Source organism: Salvelinus namaycush, chromosome 19 (genome assembly GCF_016432855.1).
Source record: "Salvelinus namaycush isolate Seneca chromosome 19, SaNama_1.0, whole genome shotgun sequence".
Taxonomy (NCBI): domain Eukaryota; kingdom Metazoa; phylum Chordata; class Actinopteri; order Salmoniformes; family Salmonidae; genus Salvelinus; species Salvelinus namaycush.
This window is the reverse complement of record NC_052325.1, coordinates 15315786-15341091: the sequence shown is the minus strand read 5'-3', so window position 1 is coordinate 15341091 and position 25306 is coordinate 15315786. Positions and strand designations below refer to the sequence as shown.

Genomic DNA, 25306 nt, shown 5'->3' with positions numbered 1-25306 from the left:
ATGGAGAAGAGTGCTGAGGAGCTGAACCTCTCGTTCCTGCTGGAGCATGAGAGAGAGATGATCCTCAGTGTCCTGCAGAAGGACGAGAAACTGAGGAAGAGAGAGGAGAAGAGGATACGGTGAGGGCAGAATAAGTCTTCCTCATTATCATCATTATACGATACACTACAACAATACATCTACTACTACACCTTCCTTGATGAAGATGTTGATCAGTAGCAATTTTAGCATGTAAGTCTTGGTGTGGCCTTACTCGGTTATTTATTTTTTGATACATGCCAGCAAAGCCACTACACAACACAACATTAAACAATACATGAATTGCACTATGACGGGGACAAACGGTGACAACAAACTGTTAGGGCTTACATAAAGATATCCCAACAGCAGAGCTTTCTTTTCAGCACCTTGGAGTGAATCCTTACAACTGCTACACCTGGCAATCGGCGCAGCCTGGTCTGCCAGCGAAACAGTTCATTCAGCCTCACTTACTGCCTTTTTTAAAAACATAGCTGATATGGCTTACTTGCTTAAACAAATGTGGTTTCTACTGACAATTGAGATGTACAAACTATGGCATAAGGGAACGATGAGCGGATAAGAGGCGATCAAGACATTAATGAGCGAGCTAAGACGGACATAGTCAATATAACTATTTGTTCACCACTTTTGAAATGTACAGCGACAGAATTCAGAAAATGAGCCGTTCTTACAGTATTCTCCCTGTACACCAAGTCAGAACCGTATTATAAATAAAGAGGGCATATAAGCAGACAATGAAAGCTCTTACAATATTTGATGATGACATTTCTCTAAAATGTGCACCACCAAGTCAAAACAGTAGGCTAAGTTATGAGGGGGAAAGGGAAATTATTAGGGTGAGGCACATGGGCTACTAACAGCTTACTACACAACATACATTTAGTATTATCTTAGCTACAGTATACATATCTCCCTGGCAAAATATATAATTTATGCAGCAGCGTACAATACATTTTTGGACCTTGTTGTGCTGTGCTCACTTAAACAGGAAGGTGGCATGGCGTTCCTTCTTGTGGGCAAATTTTGTCATCAAACTTTGTCATCAAAGTCTGACATTCTCTGGATTTATGGTGCTTTCAAAACAACTGGGAACTCAGTGTTCTTCAGGTCGGCGCTCTAGAATGAGGCCCAAGTTCCCGACATGGAATTACGAGATGGATGACAGTTCAAAACTTGTTTTCCCCGTCGGAGCTAGTTTTTTCCTGAGTTCCCAGTTGTCTTGAACTCACTGAAGTCTGAGATTTCCCAGTTCTGAGTTTCCAGTTCATTTGAACGCTGCAGAAGTCATGCTGGATTGACATCATGGCCAATGTATTCAACCTTTTCTGTCTCATGGTGTTGCATGTGAATGTTTATCCTTTTAAGCTTGGAAAAGAGACCCTTAAACCCAGACTTGGACCACACACCCTCTCCACTGAATAACAGGCATGTGATTGCATTGCAATGCTTGCGGTTAGCCACTGATTCCTTCCAAACCACTCGTTGTTGAATTTGAGATTTCCAACTTGTGTAATGTTTATGTCCAATGGCCGATGAGCACTGATACGTTTTATCTATAATTTCTCTTCATGTGACAAGGATTGAAAAGGATTTGCCAGTAGATTGTCGACTTGATTCATGATGATGACTGCTAGCTTACTAGCTAAGATTTTGAAAGTATGATGTTGACATGACCAGTCCAATTAAAGCTACGGTAGATATGACATGATTTGACGTCATTTTATCTGTGGCCGATGACCTTGAGCCTTTTTGGATGGGCATTTCTAATGTAAATGATATGTGACACGTATTATTAATGCAAAACAGGGAACAACAAAAAAATGATATATATATATATTTTTGTGTTTTGTATTTTTTCCAGTTAAACAGGTGGGGCTCACGTGCCCTGAATGACGGGTCGCCACTGATGTTGATGATTATTTTTTTTAAATCGTAACCATCATCATTTTTCGTACCTCTACAATCACAATACGACCACAACATCACAACTACTACAATCATGGTCATAATCATTAGTGACAATGACAAACTTAGTAAGTGTTCTTCCTCTGTTTCTCCCTGTTGTAGGAAGCTGAAGAATGAGCTGGTGGAGATTAGGCGTAAGGGTTCACGCTGCCCCCAGGAGGTTGGGGAGCGTCAATGTGCCCGCTGCCTGAAGGGCCTGGGCCTGATCTTCGACCGTGGGGAGCTCTGTGAGGAGTGCCTACTGCGTGTCTGCAGCGACTGCCGCGTAATGCCCCCTAAAGGAAAGCAGTGGAAGTGCTCCATCTGCTCCAAAGTCTCGTGAGTCTGGGCAAAGGCATCAGGCCATAGTTTAGCACGAGTAACAGTTATGTCTTTGTGTGAGTGTGTGAGTATTTTTTTATGAGCGACAGATGCCTCCTATTTGTTTTTAATCATGCATTTGTCTTCATTTGCTCTGTGACATCCTTTTCAGGGCGTTTTGACATCACCTTTAGAGATGGTTAAAGCCAGGGTTAAAGTTGGGAGGTTAGTTTATTGTACAGGGGTCAGGGGTCCCTGTCTGATGGTGTCTCTGATTGACAGAGAGCTGAAGGTAGTGACCGGGGAGTGGTTCCTGGAGGAGCGGTCCAAGCGGTTTGACCAGGGTGCGGTGCTCAGCAGTGATGTTGTCAAACAGTCTATCATGAGCAGCACCGCTGGAAGCCCCCACACGAAGTCTCCAGCGCCAGGTCACACAATCCACACACCTGAGAGGCCTGACACGTCCAAATCAGGAAGAAGCGCCGTAAGGAACCTGGTGGATGGTGCCAAGAGGAAAGGGAAAGGGTGAGAAACACACATACACACACGCACTGTATGTACACACACAAGGTTGAGCTGGATTAATTCAGGTTGCAAATGACAGATTGGCAATTTACAATTTAATCAATGACACAGGAGAAGATCACTGCACAGATTTAATACGATGACTAGTCCACAACACAGGCAGGTGGAGAATGGTCCAACATCAGAGAATGTGTTTCCCATTGCATTCTGACTGGTTGGGTTAGTAGGCTTCCAGGATACAGCTGGCCCACTGGCCACTCAACACACAGTTTTCTGGATTCCAATGAGACAAATATTTATCACATTATCATATTGATATTTGATTAAGTAATCCAAAATGTAATCAGCATCTGGGCTGATTACAGCTACTTAATTTGTGTAATCTGATTACGTAATGTAATCAATTATTACTGTCTTAGAAAAAAAGGTGCTATCTAGAATCTAAAAGGGTTCTTTGGCTGTTCCCATAGGAGAACCCTTTAGAAGAATCCTTTTTGGTTCCATGTTCTATCTGAAACCAAAAAGAGTTCTACCTGGAACCAAAAAGGGTTATCCTATGGGGACAGCTTAAGAACCCTTTTGGAACCCTTTTTTCTAAGAGTGTACCCAACCCTGCGACACACACGCATACACACAGACACACACGCACTGATGTATCAGACACACACACCACAGGCTGATGTGTAAAATGAGCAGCTGTGTGTGTTGAATCCCAGGATGCGGATGGAAAAGAGGGGCAGCCGTCCCAGCCTGAAGCCAGAAAACGAGGTGGACGGTGGTAGTGTGTGTCCTCCTGTTCTCGACACAGACCCATGCAGCATACGCAGCGCCCGGTCTGCACCACGCTCCACAACCCGCTCTGCACCTCACTCACACAGGTGAGACTAAACCACCAAACCACACCCATACAAGTAAAAGCATTTTTTAAAAGGTTTTATTGTCACACACTGGCACATCTCCATTGTCTGTAGTGGCTTACTGGCGTCATCTCCTTCATTTACACTCATTTGAAGTCACAGGATAGGTGAAAGCAGCACATCTGTTTCAGGCAATAACTAAAGCTGTAGAGATTGGGTGTGACTAGAAGATGATTGATTACCACTGGTTAAATTGAAAGTACTAACCCTAAACCTAGAATGGTAATTCACTTGAGTACAGGCTTAACTGAATGAACAACAAAGATGGAATGCAATATGACATTTTATTAAATCGTTTCGGGAATGGCCTCGTCTCCGTGGGAAGATCCTCGGTGCCAGATAATGTGATGGCAGGTTGTTGACATATAAATAAATCCAAAGATTTATGCCCATTGGTGAATATGGTGTAATTTCACAACGCAATTCGGGTGTTTCTTGATGTGGGTGTTCCCTGATATCAGGAAACGGCCATTGATACCTGTCAATGGTCAGTTTCGGTGTTATAAGACTGATGGTTTTTCGACACAGATGAATTGTTTACATATCAGGTTAGGATAATTAACGCAGCAGGTTAGGTGAATTAGCGTCGCAGGTTAGGAGACTGAGGTTAAGGTTAGGAAAAGGGTTAGGGTTAGGCTTAGCTACAATGCTACAGTGGTCAACAGCTGTTGTCCCCAATGCAAAAGAAAGGCCACAGACCAATGGTGAGCATCAATGGGTGTAGCTTGATATCAAGGAATGTCTTTATCAGAAAAGACCCCTAAAAGACCCCTAATTGCACCCTTCTCCCATTGGTTGAGAGAGAGGAATGTGATAATTGCCAGAGGACAGCAAGCGTGAGGAATGAGCAATATTTTGTCATGCTTATAGGTTATAAGGTAAATAGGTGAATAGCATTTCGCACATGGCTAATAGGAAAGAGGAGAAGAAGCAAGACGCTATGCTGATGATGATACGTTTGTCTTCATTCCCACTATGCCTGTAGAATAGGAAACAAAGTGAATTATGTTATGCTGACTGGATGAAGTTAAACGAACATTCAGACCAGCCATCCTGATTGAACTTTCGTAAACTACATTACATTGTAATTATATCAATAACCCTAGCTCTAATCTTAACCCTAACCCCTTCCCTAACTCTAACCCTAATACATTGTACTTACAGCAGTAACGCTAGCCATAACTAGGGCTGTTGCGGTGACTGTAACAGCATTGTAGCTAAGACCAAAGAGATGTGCATAGACTTCAGGAAGCGTACAACACCAACCTCTGCAGCATCTATCAGAGGTCAGAATATAGAGATTGTAGAGGAATACAAATATCTGGGTGTCCTCTTGGACAATAAGCTTCAATGGAGTAAATGTACAGACCTGATCTACAAAAAGAGTCAACAGAGACTGTACTTTCTCAAAAAGCTGGGATCTTTTAATGTAGACTGTACTATACTGACTCTGTTTTACAAATCTTTCATTGAGAGTATTTTAACTTTTTGTATTGTTTGTTGGTTTGGCAATTCCACTGTCAGCCAGAGAAATATGCTGAGAATAATAATCACCACAGCAAGCAAGGTACTTGGAGTCAAACAGACAGGCCTGGATGAGATATTTAAGGTCAGGGCCCTCTGCAAGGCTCACAAAATCATTTTAGACCCAAGTCACCCCCTCTACCCGGACTTTGAACTACTCTCCTCTGGGCGCAGGTATAGGGCACCCCTCAGCAGGAAAAACAGAACTAGACAATCATTCGTGCCAGGTGTGATATCCCTCCTAAATAGCTCGGGCTAATGTTCCTATCGACTCCGTAAGGCCAGCAGGCTAGTCTTTAAAAGAAAATGTTTTATTTCTTTCTTTCTTTATTATAATTTTTTATTTTTTATTGGTATGTAACTGTTATGAAAGTTGTATTGTCAATTTTGTTTTGTATTTAAACGCCACTTTAAATGTGTACATGACACTGCAACAAAATGTCCCCATGGGGACAATAAAGTCAGTAAGTATTACCTCCACACCGGTGTTCACATGTCATGAAGGCAGTCAAAAATGTGTTGTTGTTCAGTGTGGTTTGTTTTGACTTGCTTCTTTCCATTTTTTAGGCAGGGCAGAAAAATGTTTTGTTTCAACTACGGAAGCCTACAAGATCTCTCAACCCCTTCTCCAGTAGCTACTATTTCTCTCTGTAGAATCTGCACAGCGTCACATGACATATGCCATACAACTTTGCAACCAATCTGATTGATTTCCCCTGCTCTGTTACATCATTTGATGCTATTTTCAAAGTGTGGAGAGGTACTCCCCTCTCTGTCTTTCTTTTCCGTGATCTAGGCATGCTGAAAGTAAAAGAAAACATTTACCAAAACATCCAGTTTTAGTCAGGGTTAGTTGTAACATTTTCTCACAAGTTGTTACAACTAACCCTGACCATTGCAGCCATTAGCTAGCTTCCATTTTAGCTAAATGTTAAAACTTTAGCATTGCTAACTTGCATCAAATATCTCTACACAGACTGGTTATAAACCTGATATAAGTTCGGTGAATGGAACTACAAAGCCATCATGAAAACACATTTTGTCAAAATAATTACTTTCTTACCTCAAAATCAGATTTCTGTAAATAGAATCTGCAGAGTTTATCACGGGGACTTGCTTTTTCACATGAGGGTTCAGGACTAAACGGAGCATGTTCACAGTGAATCATATGATTTTACCTCGCTCCTGATTGGAGGAATTGCAAGTGTTTCAACTATCCCGGGTTACAACCATCCCCGGTCTCCCCTATATATAAAAGCAAGATTAAATCAAGAATAGTCTGATGGGTGACAATATTAGCCTATCACTTGTGAATTATGTATTAGCACTTGTAAATGATGCCCAGCATAAGAAACAATGCCTTTTTTTGCGACTTTTTACGAATCATAGTCGCACACCTCATGTAGCCAAGTTTTGTATCATAACTAAAGTGGCCAAATAACCTCTAAAAATGAAGCACATTAATCTGCTTTACAAGGGGTGTAGAGCCTAACTGGCATATATAATCAGCGTGTGAGTTTCAAGTTTGGGGAAGATAATTTTCACCATAAAAAAATGCACATTCACAATAAAAACATTACATGCATAATCGTATTTGCGATCACTTTTGATAATGGTGTTTTCCCGCTAATGGAACATTCACGCTTATTGCCTACTGCCGTGTGCTCATTGGTGCGTTTATAATGTGAAGAAATAACCGAATAGTTTATCAACATTTTAAGATAAATGTTCTGATCTGTTGCGTCAGCTTCATTGTGTAAAAAAGTTTTTTTGATGCTAGTGGTTGTATTAATTTGGGATCGATCGCATCCCACAACTGTCCCAGACTATGTTTGGAATATTTATTTCTCGCACAGAATAGGTCAACTTTTGTACTTTGGGGGATAGTAGATTGACATAGGCTAGTGCTCTTGCTGTTTGTTAGGCCTACTCATCTTGATGACTGACGAAAAGTAAATGTGGTCAGTTCTTCAATATGCACCTCGGAATTGGATATTAACGCGCGCAGTTGCGTCCCTGATGTGTCTGTCTTCACTTGTAGCCTGTGAGTGAGAGGTGCTTTGGATCACACAGCACTCAGGGAGGTTGGCCACAAAAGGCATAGCTTTTTGGGGGGTTTATTACGGCCACACAAAGGGGATGCCGTTGGTAGATTTCAGGCATTATCAAGTGCTTCTCAAATTGTGAATGACAGCCTGTATAAAAAAACTAAGCAGAACTCATGCCTTTCAAGCAACTTTTTTCAAATCATCATTAGAGTCACATCATGCAGCCTTACAATGTACTAAAAATCAAAACATATAGCCCAACGTTTGTAGAACAAATAAAGTCACATTAATAACTTTAAATTAAGCATATACAGTGGGGCAAAAAAGTATTTAGTCAGCCACCAATTGTGCAAGTTCTCCGACTTAAAAAGATGAGAGAGGCCTGTACTTTTCATCATAGGTACACTTCAACTATGACAGACAAAATGAGAAAAAAAATCCAGAAAATCACATTGTAGGATTTTTAATGAATTGATTTGCAAATTATGGTGGAAAATAAGTATTTGGTCACCTACAAACAAGCAAGATTTCTGGCTCTCACAGACCTGTAACTTCTTCTTTAAGAGGCTCCTCTGTCCTCCACTCGTTACCTGTATTAATGGCACCTGTTTGAACTTGTTATCAGTATAAAAGACACCTGTCCACAACCTCAAACAGTCACACTCCAAACTCCACTATGGCCAAGACCAAAGAGCTGTCAAAGGACACCAGAAACAAAATTGTAGACCTGCACCAGGCTGGGAAGACTGAATCTGCAATAGGTAAGCAGCTTGGTTTGAAGAAATCAACTGTGGGAACAATTATTAGGAAATGGAAGACATACAAGACCACTGATAATCTCCCTCGATCTGGGGCTCCACGCAAGATCTCACCCCGTGGGGTCAACATGCTCACAAGAACGGTGAGCAAAAATCCCAGAACCACACGGGGGGACCTAGTGAATGACCTGCAGAGAGCTGGGACCAAAGTAACAAAGCCTACCATCTTTAACACACTATGCCGCCAGGGACTCAAATCCTGCAGTGCCAGACGTGTCCCCCTGCTTAAGCCAGTACATGTCCAGGCCCGTCTGAAGTTTGCTAGAGAGCATTTGGATGATACAGAAGAAGATTGGGAGAATGTCATATGGTCAGATGAAACCAAAATATAACTTTTTGGTAAAAACTCAACTCGTCGTGTTTGGAGGACAAAGAATGCTGAGTTGCATCCAAAGAACACCATACCTACTGTGAAGCATGGGGGTGGAAACATCATGCTTTGGGGCTGTTTTTCTGCAAAGGGACCAGGACGACTGATCCGTGTAAAGGAAAGAATGAATGGGGCCATGTATCGTGAGATTTTGAGTGAAAACCTCCTTCCATCAGCAAGGGCATTGAAGATGAAACGTGGCTGGGTCTTTCAGCATGACAATGATCCCAAACACACCGCCCGGGCAACGAAGGAGTGGCTTCGTAAGAAGCATTTCAAGGTCCTGGAGTGGCCTCCAGATCTCAACCCCATAGAAAATCTTTGGAGGGAGTTGAAAGTCCGTGTTGCCCAGCAACAGCCCCAAAACATCACTGCTCTAGAGGAGATCTGCATGGAGGAATGGGCCAAAATACCAGCAACAGTGTGTGAAAACCTTGTGAAGACTTACAGAAAACGTTTGACCTCTGTCATTGCCAACAAAGGGTATATAACAAAGTATTGAGAAACTTTTCTTATTGACCAAATACTTATTTTCCACCATAATTTGCAAATAAATTCATTAAAAATCCTACAATGTGATTTTCTGGATTTTTTTTCTCATTTTGTCTGTCATAGTTGAAGTGTACCTATGATGAAAATTACAGGCCTCATCTTTTTAAGTGGGAGAACTTGCACAATTGGTGGCTGACTAAATACTTTTTTGCCCCACTGTAGGAGTACCAATTTCTTTGTTAATTGCTCAACACAGAATGTGCACATTCCTCAAATTATTTGGAGAAAACATACTTTCTATTTTATTCAGGTTTGTTCAATTGTATTCTTCATACTATAAAATAATATAATGCCATGGAATTCTAAGCAAATCTTGTCTGCTAAATGACCTAGTGTAGCTCACAGCCATTTGACATAGCCAGATCAGGATAACTCAGAGTATGCTATTCTGTTCTTCTGAAAGAGACTACATTTTCTTCTTATCACGTTTCTTTATACATGTCTAACATAAATAATGGATTTATGGTGAAGGCTATATTATATGGATTTATTAGACTTTTTAAAATATAGATGTTCCAAAGGTCTGCATCAGTGGCTTGTAGGCTATGTATGGAAGCCAGGAGATGCTAAATATGTTTATGTTAATTAACAGTAATTTACCGTGAGACCAAAAGTTATTTGCTTGACAATCCCCAGCTGACAAAATGTTGTGACCGCCACAGCCCTAGCCATAACACAAACCCAAACCTTTGCTTCATGTTCACACCCTGATCAAAACCTAACCCTAATCATCAGAATCTCATGTGTTATTCCAATGTGTATGATGTGTAATGTGATGGTTTGTATTCTGTGTTTTCCTCAGGGGTAGTGCTGTGGCTCTGGAGACCTTAGGGTTCCCTACTGTACCCAACAACCGGCGCTCCGAAACCCTGGAGAGGGACAGGTCCCCTACACCCAGCAGCAAGACCAGGAGGGTCAGGGTCAGCAACCCAGCAACCCAACAAATACACACAATAACACATTTTCATGCTCTCATAGGCTCCCGAGTGGTGCATCTCAGTGCTAGACGCGTCACTACAGACCCTGGTTCGATTCCAGGCTGTATCACAACCGACCATGATTGGGAGTCCCATAGGGCGGCGCACAATTGGCCCAGTGTCGTCCGGGTTAAGGTTTGGCCAGGGTAGACCGTCATTATAAATAAGAATTTGTTCTTAACTGACTTGCCTAGTTAAATAAACACAAACACGCTCATAGAATGTGTGATTTTTAACACACCTCTGTGTGTGTGTCTGTATATGTGTGTGCAGCCGGACGGAGCAGAGAGCGTGGCTAGTTTCCACTCCAGCGACAGCGTGTTTGACAAGATGGCCGAAACCGTCACCAGGCATGGCAGGACGGAGCCTGGCACCGCCACCCCCACCATCGCTGTCTCCAGGGCCTCCGTGTCTTCAGGTATCGTCATGACAACACAGTCCTCACACCTCCACCATGTGTGTATGTGAACACCTATAGAGAGAGACAGGATTCTCTCTGTTTCACAAATTCCAGATAACAAATTCAATTACTTTTTTCCTGAGATTTAATCTGATAGGGGAGCATGAAGAAGATGAAGATGAAGCCTTTAATATCATAGTTTTTATGGAGGTGTTTCAGAAGGTTAGGAGGTGTTCTATTAGATTGGGAGCTTTGGAGCCTAGTCCTTCGATCGTCAGGGAGAGTTGTAGCACTTTTATGTTGCTCTCACCCTCTCTCTCTCTCTCTCTCTCCTCATACTCCTCTCTTCCTCTCTCTCCTCATACTCCTATCTTCCTCTCTCTCTCTCCATTGCTCTTTTACGCTCACACACACTCTCCTCTTCTTGTTTCTCATTGTCTCCCTCTCTACGTTTCCTCTCTCCTCCCTTTCTCTCTTTCCCCCTTTCTCTACTGACACCTTTCTCATCTTACCCAGTAACAGCTGGCTGTTGTAGCAGCATATGGTGCTCTGTCACATATTAGCATTTCATAACAACTCCAATTAGTGTCATTAAGCATGGCTGTGACAGTACTGAGGAGAACTGTTTCTATGTGTGGCTGTGGGAAGGTGATACCTTGTCACTCCCTCCTCTCATCTCTCTCACTTTCCCTCTCTCGCTCTCTAGATCGTAGTCGTTCTGAGGTGGACCTGTCTGTGCCTGGTTCTGCCAGTGATGAGGCCCTCAGTCTGAGGAGCCACTCTGTTCCTGGGCTCAATGACACGGTACGTACACACACACACACACACACACACACTTTCGTACTTCTTGTCCACCTCCACACTCCACCCACTCACCTAACCCAAGAATTACATCAACACATTAAAGGCTCCCATCTTTTATGTCCATCTCTATGGCAATATAATCACATAGCCAATTGCCCAGTGTAACCTAGTGTTGATTTTTCAGTGTAACATTTCTAGTGTTAATTCAGGAGTTAAACAACTCCTTGACGCATGGATCCCTTTAGCGGGATCATTTTTGTAAACAACCGCTGAATTGCAGAGCGCCAAATAAAAATAAACTACAAATATTTATTTTCATGAAATCACAAGTGAAATATACCAAAACACAGCTTAGCTTGTTGTTAATCCACCTATCGTGTCAGATTTGGAAAATATGCTTTACAGCGGAAGCAATCCATGCGTTTGTGAGTTTATCGCTCACTAGACAAAACAGTAAGAACACCTAGCAGCCATGTAGATTGGTCACGAAAGCCAGAAAAGCAATAAAATTAATCGCTTACCTTTGATGATCTTCGGATGTTTGCACTCACGAGACTCCCAGTTGCACAATAAATGTTCCTTTTGTTCGATAAAGATTTTTTTTATATCAAAATATCTCCATTTGTTTGGCGCGTTATGTTCAGTATTCCACAGCCTTAGGCAAGTCATCAAGGGTTGACGAAACTTCCATATAGTATCCGTAAAGGTCGTAAAAACATGTCAAACGTTTTTAATAATCAATCCTCAGGTTGTTTTTAACATCAATAATCGATAATATTTCAACCCGGACTGTAAACTATTCAATACTGGAGAGAAAGAAAATGTCGAGCAACGAGTGTCGCGCGCAAGATTTAATGGAGGGACACTGACGCGTTTTGATAAATCTCGCTAATTTTTCAAAATAAAAGCTTGAAACTATGTCTAAAGACTGTTCACAGCCTGAGGAAGCCACAGGAAAAATAATCTGGTTGATATCCCTTTAAAATAGAAGTCACATCCGGGTTGGATTTCCTCAGGTTTTCGCCTGAAAAATCAGTTCTGTTATACTCACAGACAATATTTTGACAGTTTTGGAAACTTTAGAGTGTTTTCTATCCTACTCTGTCAATTATATGCATATTCTAGCATCTGGACCTGAGAAATAGGCAGCTTTACAATGGGAACGTTATTTTCCCAAACATAAAAATTCTGCCCCCTAGCTTCAAGAGTTTTAAATTAACTCTAAGTGTTTGGTGTAATTGGTTTAAATTAGGTGAAGGATCTTTTTAAACAAACAAAAAGAGTTCTACAAGCAGGTGTTACAACAACAAGAAAATAGCTTCAAGTGTTTTGTCCAAATACTGGTGGAGTCAACTAATAAAATAATGGACGACCTGACCAGAGTTCCAGGACCTGAAGAACAATACTGGTGGAGTCAACTAATAAAATAATGGACGACCTGACCAGAGAGGTCCAGGACCTGAAGAACAATACTGGTGGAGTCAACTAATAAAAGAATGGACGACCTGACCAGAGTTCCAGGACCTGAAAAACAGTTTGCAGTTCTCCCAGGGTCAGCTCGATGAGTTGAAACAGGAGAACAGCAAGATGACAACAATCTGTAAATCTTTAAGAGAGGGGACATTAGTTCTGTATGTGAATCCATGATAACAATAACAGAGGAATCAGACTATCTCAAGGAACAATCAAGGCGGAACAACATGGTTGTAGACGGAATTGCAGAATCTCCACATGAGACCTGGACGGAGTCTGTGGATAAAATGAGGGAAATGACCTCGGAGAAACTGAAGATAGACCACAGGAAGATTGAGTTGGAGCGCTCCCACAGGACTGGAAAACCTACCACCGGCCCAGGTGACAGGCCCAGGCTGATAGTCGTCAAGTTCCTGAGGTTCAAGGACAGGTAGCAGTTCTTGAAAGAGCCAAGATCTTGAGGGCACATCTTCCTCAACAAGGACTATCCTGAAGCTGTGCACCAGAAGAGAAAATTCCTTTTCCCGGCCTTGAAAGCCGCAAGAGCGCATGGGGACATTGCTTACATCCGATATGACAAGCTCATTGTCCACCCTCCCTCCCAAACGCCTGGAAGGGATGAGAGAGCCAAGCCTATGGGTTTGTAGCTTTAACCCCACAACACACACACACACACACACACACACACACACAGGTTACTGAGGAAGGTTACTGAGGATGGTAGCTGACTCTATGGCCACTCCTATCTGTCATATCTTTAATCTGAGTCTAGAGGAAGGTATGTGTCCTCAGGCCTGGAGGGGAACCAAAGTAATTCTGTCCAAGAGTGGTAAAGCGGCCTTTACTGATTCTAACAGCAGACCAATCAGCTTGCTGCCAGCTCTTAGAAAACTGTTGAAAAAAATGTGTTTGACCAAATACAATGCTATTTCTCTGCGGTTTTAACCAATCAACATCCAGGATTAGACCCACCCGTTGTATAATGAGGATTATAAACTGGGTGGTTCAAGCCCTGAATGCTGATTGGCTGACAGCCGTGGTACACTATATGCACAAAAGTATGTGGACACCACTTCAAATTAGTGGACTCGGCTATGTCAGACACACCCGCTGATGACAGGTGTATAAAATTGAGCACAAAGCCATGCATCTCCATAGACAAACACTGGCAGTAGAATGGCCTTAATGAAGAGCTGTGACTTTCAAGGTGGCACCGTCATAGGATGCCACCTTTCCAACAAGTCAGTTTGTCAAATTTCTGCCCTGCTAGAGCTGCCTTGCTGAACTGTAAGTGCTGTTAGTGTGAAGTGGAAATGTCTAGCAGCAACAACGGCTCAGCCGCAAAGTGCTAAGCCACACAAGCTCGGAGAACGGGACCGCCGAGTGCTGCAGCGCGTAGTAGGTAAACATTGTCTGTCCTCGGTTGCAACACTCCCTACTGAGTTCCAAACTGCTTCTGGAAGCAATGACAGCACAAGAACTGTTTGTTGGGAGCTTAATGAAATGGGTTTCCAAGGCCGAGCAGCCACACACAAGCCTAAGATCACCTTGCGCAATGCCAAGCGTCGGCTGGAGTGGTGTAAAGCTCGCTGCCATTGGACTTTGGAGCAGTGGAAACACGTTCTCTGGAGTGATGAATCACGCTTCACCATCTGGCAGTCTGACAGACAAATCTGGGTTTGGCGGATGCCAGGAGAACGTTACCTGCCTGAATGCATCGTGCCAACTGTAAAGTTTAGTGGAGGAGGAATAATGGTCTGGGGCTGGTTTTTCATGGTTCGGGCTAGGCCCCTTAGTTCCAGTGAAGAGAAATCTTAATGCTACATCATACAATGACATTCTAGACGATTCTGTGCTTCCAACTTTGTGCCAACAGTTTGGGGACAGCTCTTTCCTGTTTCAACATGACAATGCCCCCGTGCACAAAGTGAGGTCCATACAGAAATGGTTTGTCGAGATCGGTGTGGAAGAACTTGACTGGCCTGCACAGAGCCCTGACCTCAACCCCATCGAACACCTTTGGGATGAATTGGAACGCCGACTGCGAGCCAGCCCTAATCGCCCAACAGTGCCCAACCTCATTAATGCTCTTGTGGCTGAATGGCAGCAAGTCCCCGCAGCAATGTTTTAACATCTAGTGGAAAGAGGGGACAAACTCCATATTAATGCCAATGATTTTGGAATGAGATGTTCGACGAGCAATTGTCACATACTTTTAGCCATGCAGTGTGCTTCCAGACACCTCACTCTGACCATTTTAGAGTCGCCCTGCAGAGCTGGTTAGGCTGTTACATGTTATCTAAAGCGTTCGTGATGAACTATTACTTTCTTTGCCTACGTTTATTGATACCGGTAATATTCAGCAGGTGTTCACGTTCCTAAATTCATCTGTTATTCTGCACTCTGGCACAAAGACGTCAGAGTAGATAGACAGAGTGAATTTGTGAATGCAAGAGATATGCTAAAGGGACAAAAGACGTTCAAGCTAACCAAATGAGACCTGCATCTTAAGCTGTATATAGCCACCGAAAAACAATATGAGGGGAAAAAGTCAGTCATTCACCCACTCCTCCAATGACATGACATCCTCCTAGCAGCTAGCTAGCTTGCTTGTGATCATTGCCCTTGCTAGTTTGATTGTGTTGACATTCCCAGCCTTAGTTACATTCCTCCGTTTTTGTCCAAAATATTCAGTCATTGAAACTGAAACAATGCATCCCGAATGGAGACAGAAACAATGTACCAGGCCAGCTGTTATTTACCACCTAGAAGCAATATTTTTTGAACTACCAAGAAATGTATTGGTGAATTATGTTAATCATGCACTGAACTGCATCAGTCTGTTCCGCCAACAATGTCTTAGTGTACGTTACAGAATGTTGAGTCAAATATAACCTATTTTAATAAAATCTCTTATAAAGTTGGTTTTGGTTAGCTAGCAAGAACTTGACCGACTTTTGTCCAGTTAGCATATCTCTTGCGTTCGCAAATTCACTCTGGCTGTCTACTCTGATTTCAGAGCACTCTCGTCTGTGTGCCAGAGTGCAGAATAACTGATGAATTTAGGAAAGCGCAACACCCGCTGAATATGACTGGTTTCAGTAAACGTAGGCAAAAAAAGTAATAGTTAATCACGAACGCTCTAAACTGGGATTTTTTTTTATTTTTGACTCTGATAGTGTTAAATGTAACACTGGGCCAGTGTCTATACGAGTCCACACGTTTGAGTGTTAAATTAACACTGTGCTTAGTGCTGACGCTATTATAATTTGTCAGTGTTAGGGAATTAACACATTCAGTGTTATGCAATAACACCATTGGTGCAAACTGTACACACTTCCTAGTGTTAAAATACTATATGAGGTGCAAACGCATAACACTGAAAGTGTTAATTCCCTAACACTGACAAAGTGTAACAGCGTCAGCACTAAGCAGGGTGGTAATTTAACACTCAAAGGTGTGGACCCGTATAAACACTGGACCAGTGTTAAATTTAACACTCAGTGTTGATTTAACACTGGAAAATTTGCTCCATACAGAAAGTGCACAGCACAGTACAGTGGACGTCCTCTAATCCAGGGTTTCCCAAACTCGGTCTTGGGACCCCCCCTGGGTGCACATTTTGGGTTTTGCCCTAGCGCAAAAATAATCAAATCTTGACGATGAGTTGGTTATTTTGCTAGTGCAAAAACCAAAACGTGCACCTAGGGGGGGCCCCAGGACCAAGTTTGGGAAACCCTGCTCTAATCTATACATCCTATCCATATCAAGGCTATGAGCAGTGGTCTGTCTGATTAACACAACTGTATGAATGAGATATGAGCTTCAATAAGGAGCCCAGTTAGGTGTTAATTAGAGAGTGTAGGCTCACATCAAAACCTGCTCAGTAGCAGGGCTGAAGGCTGTGGAGCAGGGCTGAAGGCTGTGTGGTGAAGCAGGAAAATATTTTAACCACTGGCTTAGGGTCACTACTCCTCCGTATTTACTATAAGTGTGCATTTAAATAAACAGTCTGATCTGTCTACACATGTGCACGGACACACACTCACACATGTGCACGGACACACACTCACACACGTGCACGGACACACACGTGCACGGACACACACTCACACACGTGCACGGACACACACTCACACACATGCATGCGCACACACACACACTTCCAAAGAGCTCAAAGACAGCATGTGCGATGAGTGGGTCATCTAATTAACACACTCTGTCCTGACCTGTCTGATTGAATTTAAAGTTGCCACTGGAAACAGACTGATACGATATGTTGACACTGTGTGGCCTCCTTACTGAGAATGTACATGGAGATTTAATGGGCTGATGTCTCCTCTGATGGTTTATGTGTTCCACAGGAGTTTAATAATGCTGAGAAAGACGAGGACATCGATGCTCTGATGTCGGCACACAGCAAGGCCACCAGCCGACGCGTGAGCAACGCTATGTCCACGGTAATACCCTGCGGTATCACTAACACACAACACTCAAAACAATTACTCTGTCCTTCTCTGGCACACAGACAGACAGAGTGATATACACACACACACACACACACAGAAGGGCCCATGAAGAGGGATGAGTGTGAACAGTGTCAAAGGGCCAGTGGCCCCAGGGCTGAGGAACAGCAGAGCAGTGTCACTAACACAGCTCACAGCAGAGCTCACATATAGACACAGCACTTGTTGGAGCCAGGCCCATTAGCCTAAACTCACAGGTTTTTTGTTACTGTACTGCAGTATGTATAGCATATGGACACTACCGGTCAAAAGTTTTAGAACACCTACTCATTCAAGGGTCTTTCTTTATTTTGACTATTTTCTACATTGTACAATAATAGTGAATACATCAAAACTATGAAATAACACATATGGAATCATGTGTTAACCAAATCAATATATATTTTATATTTGAGATTCATTCCTCAAATAGCCACCCCTTGCCTTGATGACAGCTTTGCACACTCTTGGCATTCTCTCAACCAGCTTCATGAGGTAGTTACCTGGAATGTATTTCAATTAACAGGTGTGCCTTCTTAAAAGTTAATTTGTGGAATTTCTTTCCTTCTTAATGCATTTGAACCAATCAGTTGTGTTGTGACAAGGTAGGGGGGTATACAGAAGATAGCCACATTTTGTAAAAGACCAAGTCCATATTATGGCAAGAACAGCTCAAATAAGCAAAGAGAAACGACAGTCCATCATTACTTTAAGACATGAAGGTCAGTCAATACGGAAAATGTCAAGAACTTTGAGAGTTTCTTCAAGTGCAGTCGCAAAAACAATCAAGCGCTATGATGAAACTGTCTCTCATGAGGACTGCCACAGGAATTGAAGACCCCGAGTTACCTCTGCTGCAGAGGATAAGTTCATTAGAGTTACCAGCCTCAGAAATTGCAGCCCAAGTAAATGCTTCACAGAGTTCAAGTAACAGACACATCTCAACATCAACTGTTCAGAGGAGACTGTGTGAATCAGGTCTTCATGGTCGACTTGCTGCAAAGAAACCACTACTAAATGACACCAATAATAAGAAGAGACTTGCTTGGGCCAAGAAACACAAGTAATGGACATTAGACTGGTGGAAATTTGTCCTTTGATCTGGAGTTCAAATGTGAGATTTTTGGTTCCAACCTCTGTGTCTTTGTGAGACGTGGTGTGGGTGAACGGTTGATCTCCGCATGTGTATTTCCCACCGTAAAGCATGGAGGAGGAGGTGTTATGGTGTGGGAGTGCTTTGCTGGTGAAACTGTCTGTGATTTATTTAGAATTCAAGGTAGCCCATTGATTAGAGCGTTGGGCCAATCACCAAAAGGTTGCTGGATTGAATACCTGAGTTGACAAGGTAAAAGTCTGTCGTTCTGCCCCTGAACAATGCAGTTAACCCACTGTTCCCCAGTAGGCTGTCATTGTAAATAAGAATTTGTTCTTAACTGACTTGCCTAGTTAAATAAAGGTAACAACCAGCATGGCTACCGCAGCAATACGCCATCCCATCTGGTTTGGGCTTTGTGGGACTATTATTTGTTTTTCATCAGGACAATGACCCAACACACCTCCAGGCTGTGTAAGGGCTATTTGACCAAGAAGGAGAGTGATGGAGTGCTGCATCAGATGACCTGGCCTCCACAATCCCCCGACCTCAACCAAATTGAGATGATTTGGGATGAGTCGGACCGCAGAGTGAAGGAAATAGAGCCGACAAGTGCTACTTCAAGACTGTTGGAAAAGCATTCCAGGTGAAGCTGGTTGAGAGAATGCCAAGAGTGTGCAAAGCTCTCAAGGCAAAGGGTGGCTATTTGAAGCATCTCAAATAGAAAATATATTTTGATTTGTTTAACACTTGTTTGGTTACTACATCATTCCATATGTGTTATTTCATAGTATTGATGTCTTCATTATTAATCTACAATGTATAAAATATTAAAAATAAAAACCCTTGAATGAGTAGATGTTCTAAAACTTTGGACCGGTAGTGTATGTATGCTATGCACTCGTAGAACCTGGCTTCACAACATTTACATTTATTTTCTCATAACACATTTTGCCACATAAAGGACACGATTGGTTGATTTAAAAAAAATACCGGCTTAATATACATCACTTAAAGTATAAGGACATACACAGCAAATTCTTCAGTGTTTGTCCTTATAACACTTATTCAGTGTTTGTCCTTATAAGGACATACACAGCAAATTCTTCAGTAACACAGAGAGTGTTACTTTTAACACTGGTCCAGTGTCTATACAGGTCCACACTTTTCAGTGTTGAAGGTCATGAACAATCAAAATGTTTTTCATGAAACTGGATGATATTTGAGGTAAACCAGATTTGGTTTAACACTGTTTATTAACACCAACACTGGGGTTCTTTTACACCTATAAGTGTTAATGTAACAATTACAGAGTTCATTTAACACCTGAATCAACACTAGAAATGTTACACTGAAAAATCAACACTAGGTTACACTGACCAATTAGCTGTGTACTGTCATTGCTGGCTTATCTACGTATTTACGCCACTGAAACCCCCTCAGTGTTATTCTGAGACATTGCTATGTTAACAAGAGACACGCATCCCCTGCCTGTCTGACATTTATGATTTCACCCCAGACATGACTAACAGCATTAATTCTGGCTGTGGGATCTGCTCTCAATAACAGCAGAGGTGGAGGGCCATGATTAAGGAGATTATTCAGATGAATGGTGACTGGCTTCTGTGAGTCTCCCTGCTCAAAAACAATGTATGAATAGAACAGAATGTTTGATGGCTGTACTAGGGATGGATAGGGGTGGATGAGGGAAACACACACACACAAAAAATAGATATCTACAGCAACAATTATTCCGATAATGTTCATGTACCCCCGAATGGTGCTGCAGTCTAAGGCACTGCATCTCAGTGCAAGCGGTGTCACTGTAGTCCCTGGTTCAAATCCAGGCTGCATCACTTCTGGCCGTGATTGTGAGTCCCATAGGGCGGTGCACAATTGGCCCAGTATTGTCCGGGGTAGGCTGTCATTGTGAATAAGAATATGTTCTTAACTGACTTGCCTAGTTAAATAAAGAAATCGTAACTGAGGCCCAAAAGGCTGCTTCTCATTGTATCCACTGCTCTACCCGGACCTGTTCCTTTGGTCCAAGCACCTGTGTGTAGTTGCCTTTGATATTTACTGGTGCTGTCAGCCTGCTTTGTCCGTCCCTGTTTATTCATGTTTTCCCCGGAGGAGATCAAATCCGTTCCTACTTCATCTGATAAACACCATGGCAACCCTGCTAGATTCTGTTTTGTGTCACAGCATCTGGTGATGGGTTGTCTGGGGTTTCTGCTCTTGTACTTAGGGTCTTTCCTCTTGTCTCTGTCTTGTTTACACTTTCACATGTATCACCTCTTCCCTCCTCTCTCCCTCCTTTCTCCATCTCCTCCTCTCACTGCTGGCTCTGGGTCTATTCTTCCTCTGACTGCTAGTCTTCTACTCCTGGCTCAGAGAGAAAATGGGGCTACCTCAGTCTCCCTGGCGACTCGGACGCAGAGACTGTGAGTCCTTGCCTTCTTGTGTGTGCATGCTTGCATGTGTGCGCCCCACTTATTGTTAATATATTTTCACCAAGCTGTGCCGCTCTGCGCCAATCGCTGCCACTCATACGGGCTCATTCTATGACATAAATTAGATCATCATTAGGATATTACATTCACCTGCCAGATACATCTCACATCAAATGACACAATCTGTCCATTCTGCATTTTTACCTTCAGAAAGACTAAAAGCTATCCACGCCTACATCTGTCTTACTCTCTCCTCCTTTTCCCTCTACTTCTTTTTAAAATGTCCCCCTGCTCTGACTGTCCTCTTCTCTCGCCCTCATCTGTTCTGATTCTCTACTCCAATCCTCTTCTCTTTTCTCCATTATGTTATTTTCCTCTCCCATCTCCCCCCTCCTCTATTACACTATTTTACTCATTTTGCTATCTCGTACCCCTCACTTGCTCTCTCACTACCCATCTCCTCTATTTTCTCTCTCTATCCTCTCTATTCTATCTACCCTTTCTCCCCTTCTCTTGCCCCCTCTCCCCCTCTCTTCTCCTCACAGAGCAGTCTGAACAGTATGATGAGTATGTACAGTGAGACCGGTGACTATGGCAACGCCAACGTGAGTGGGGAGCTGCTGTTGAACATCAGCTACAGCTATAAGACAGGCGCTCTTAACGTCCTGGTGAAGGAGTGTCGCAACCTGGCCACTGGGGATGAGAGGAAGCAACGCACAGACGCGTAAGGGCACACACACACTGAAGAACCTACACTCTAAGAAGAAAAGGTGCTATCTAGAACCAAAAAGGGTTCTTCGGCTGTCCCTACAGGAGAACCCTTTAAAGAACCCATTTTGGTTCCAGGTAGAACCCTTTTGGTTCCTAGTAGAACCATTTTGGGTTCCATGTAGATCCCTTTCCATAGATGGTTCCACATAGAACCAAATAGAGTTCTACCTGGAGCCAAAAAGGGTCTTACATGGTACCAAAAAGGGTTCTCCTATAGGGACAGCCACAGAACCCTTTTGGAATCCTTTTTTCTAAGATTGTATGCTTACACAAACACACACACACTAAATTATCACATGTTCACACTTAAAAAGAACACACACCTCTAACAGCACAGTCACTGACCATCAGCTCAACTAGAACCAATCCATGACTGAAGTGTGAACTCATCATGACCCACAATGACTGTGACAGTCATGGTATGATAGAGTAACCTTAGTGAAGCCCTGGGGTGATCATATGGATCCCTGCATACATGTCCTCCTCTGGAGTGTGGCTGAATGACTGTCTTCCATTGGCAGCTATGTGAAGGCTTACCTTCTCCCAGACAAGTCTCGCCAGAGCAAGAGGAAGACCAGCATCAAGACCAACACAATCAACCCTGTGTTCAATGAGAACCTTAGGGTAAGGGAGTGTTTGTGTGCACGTATGAAAATGTGTATAGCTTGGGAGACAGTAAAATGTAATGAGTTTGTTTTTGTGGTCATGAGAATGTGTATCTTTGCCTGAAGAAAGAGTGTGTGTCAATACTAGTGTCAGGCAGCAGGTGTTCATATTTAAAGAAATTAAGCTTTCATTAACCTGCACCACCATAGCTAGTGTTTCAGCCTTCATCAAGGCCCTGGTGTGTGTGTTTTATTCCTGTATGAGCATCGGCAGGAAAGTAGTTTTGGTACTCAGTCCTACTCTCCATCCGTCTCTCTCACCTGTGCTGTGTAGTATGTGATCAGCCACTCCCAGTTGGAGACACGGACATTGCAGCTGTCTGTGTGGCACCACGACCGCTTCGGTCACAACAGCTTCCTTGGGGAGGTGGAGCTGACCTTTGACTCCTGGGAGTTTGACACTAACATGGAGGAGTGGTACTCTCTGCAACCCAAGGTATCCTGTGTTTAGATGGACAATAGCGTACATGTGTGGATTTATACTGTATGTAAGTGGTAAATGCTGTAAGTATAGTATGTTTGTTCTATGTGCAGCTGGACAGTAGAATGGACTCCACGCTCCAGTATAAAGGGGAGCTAACCGTCGTTCTTAAGTACATCCCTGCAGAGAAGAACCTCATGCTACCCCTGGACCAGGTCCAAGGTACTCCACAATTACCCCCTCTTTTTTATCTGCCCCCAGCCCAGCACTAACGCACCTGATTCAACTAATTGACTAAAGATGTTGATAAACGGAACCCTTTCGTCCTCTCCTCCTCTCAGTGAAGAAAGGCTTTCTGAAAGGAAAGAAGACCAGCATCAAGCTGCCCAAAGGAGGAATGGTGGAGCTGCTGGTCAAGGAGGCCAAGAACCTGACCGCTGTCAAGTCTGGAGGCACCTCGGACCCCTTTGTGAAAGGGTGAGACGGGTGCACCCATTTAGTTTCATGTAGAGACCCATTTATTTCAATCAGCCTACATTTCTAGGACCTACTATCTACCTTCTTCCTATTCAACGGGTCTCGAGTGGCGCAGCAGTCTAAGGCACTGCATCTCAGTGCTAGAGGTGTCACTACAGACCCTGGTTAGATTCCAGGCTGTATCACAACCAGCTGTGATTGGGAGTCCCATAGGGCGACGCACAATTGGCCCAGCGTCGTCCAGGTTTGGCCGGGGTAGGTCGTCATTGTAAATAAGATTTTTTTCTCAACTGACTTGCCTAGTTAAATAAAGGTTAAATATTCCTCTGACAGTTTTGTATTTTTTGTTTCCTCCCGATCTGTTCAGGTACCTGCTCCCTGACAACAGTAAGTCCACCAAGCACAAGACGGCGGTGTTGCGTCGCACGGTCAACCCCCAGTGGAACCACACCTTTACCTACTGTGGCCTGCAGGCTGGAGACCTGAACAACGTGTGTCTGGAGCTCACAGTCTGGGACAAGGAGGCTCTGGCCAGCAACGTCTTCCTGGGGGGAGTCCGACTCAACGGAGGGACAGGTCTGTCTGTCTTTTCAATTATTTTCTCTTTCTCCTCTCAGAGGTTTAGGGTGATTTGTAGCATATTCTGTCAGCATAACACTGTAGGGATATGGAGTGTATACAACAGATAGTGATGATCTGTTGTCTCCCTCCAGAACAGAGCTATGGGAACCAGGTGGACTGGATGGACTCATACGGAGAGGAACAGCGGCTATGGCAACGCATGATTGACAACCCAGAGGTCCCCCAGGAGTGTACACTGATGCTGAGGTCCAGCATGTGCAAGCACAACACATGAGATGGAGGGAGGGAGAAAGAGAAGGAGAGAGGCAGTTGGAAGGACAGAGGGAAACAGAGAAAGGTGTCAGAGGGGAGAAAAAGTGGAAGTTAAGAAAGAGGGAAATAAAATGAACAAAAGAAAGAAAAGGACAGTGGTTGAGAGTGCTCCATGGCCTTGCTCTATCCCTGCAATAAAGAGCTGATGACATCACCCCACTTCCTGAACTTTGAACCCTAACCACTGAGCCACCCTGATCCTGCACTGGGGTTCGTGGCCCTCTACCTGGTTAAGTGGACAACCAGTCATGCCTTACACACACATGGCCATACCCTGCCCTCCAAAGCATCCAGCCAAGACCAAGCACTGCTACTACTACTACAACAACTACTACTAATACCGCTGTACATTATGACATATATGTAACATAATGAACAAGCACGTGCCATTGTATGATCTGATCTGACTCCTGGTTTCCACTATGCACATACATTATGGGTGTGTGGGGGAACCTGTCCTTGTCTCTGTAGTTTACTTACAACACTCTCCTCTCCCTGTGATGAGACCACGAGTTAGAAGTTGTCCTTATTCACAGATCTAGGATCAGATTGCCTTGACCTGCTCCTAACTATAACCATTAGGGGGAAGTTAACATATCTGACCCTGCATCAGTGGTTCAGGATAGCCTCTACCTACTCTCATAAGGTAACTACTCCAAAGGCACTTTGGGTTTGTTGCATTGCTGAGGAGATTTAAACATTCCAATAGAATACTGTACAATGACAATTAGGGTATGTTCAAGACTGCGATGTTTCATGCAATAATTGTATTATGCAACATTCTGAACTGATAATCACCCGTTTCAAATTGTTGCACAATTGCATTGTAACTGATCCTGAACACACCAATAGTTTTACTGTTGTCTTGATAAAGCACATATTAAGAGTAGAACAGCACAAATAATACTCACTTCATCAACAGACGTTTTTGGACCTAACTTTGTGTGGAAACAGATTAAGGCGGAAATCTAACCAGAGATCTATCAGCACCAAATTGCTGATCAAAATGTATTGTGTCAAATGTGTAATAGAGAGTCAGGGCAGTTCTATCTGCAACACTGGAAACATTTTGCCCCAGGAGCCTTGAGGAGATGGGAGGAGGATTGCATGTTCCACAATGAGTCAGTGTCCAGTCCACCCTCTGTCTGTGACTCATTGAATAGAGCACATCCGTCAGAGTGTCTGTCCCTGTAACTCAGGCCACTGTGACCCGTCTGTCCTTGCAACCTCCCTGGATGAGTAATAACACTTCTAGTATCCCCCCGTAAAGGGTTCCGGTGTCTTGGCATGCATCCCAAATGGTAACCTTTTC

General features: G+C 43.3%; 1 protein-coding gene across 1 annotated transcript; it reads left to right on the top strand.

Annotated features, from left to right (window-relative positions):
- On the top strand, positions 1-23956 carry sytl5 (synaptotagmin-like 5). The gene is made up of 16 exons (XM_039014222.1): positions 1-119; positions 2110-2325; positions 2590-2832; positions 3549-3710; positions 9864-9975; positions 10312-10456; positions 11145-11242; positions 17083-17175; positions 20689-20757; positions 21312-21490; positions 22059-22161; positions 22477-22638; positions 22737-22845; positions 22965-23100; positions 23468-23684; positions 23819-23956. Exons 1-16 carry the CDS (start codon positions 1-3, stop codon positions 23954-23956), a joined length of 2301 nt encoding a protein of 766 aa, XP_038870150.1.
- Positions 23957-25306: the final 1350 nt, after the last annotated feature.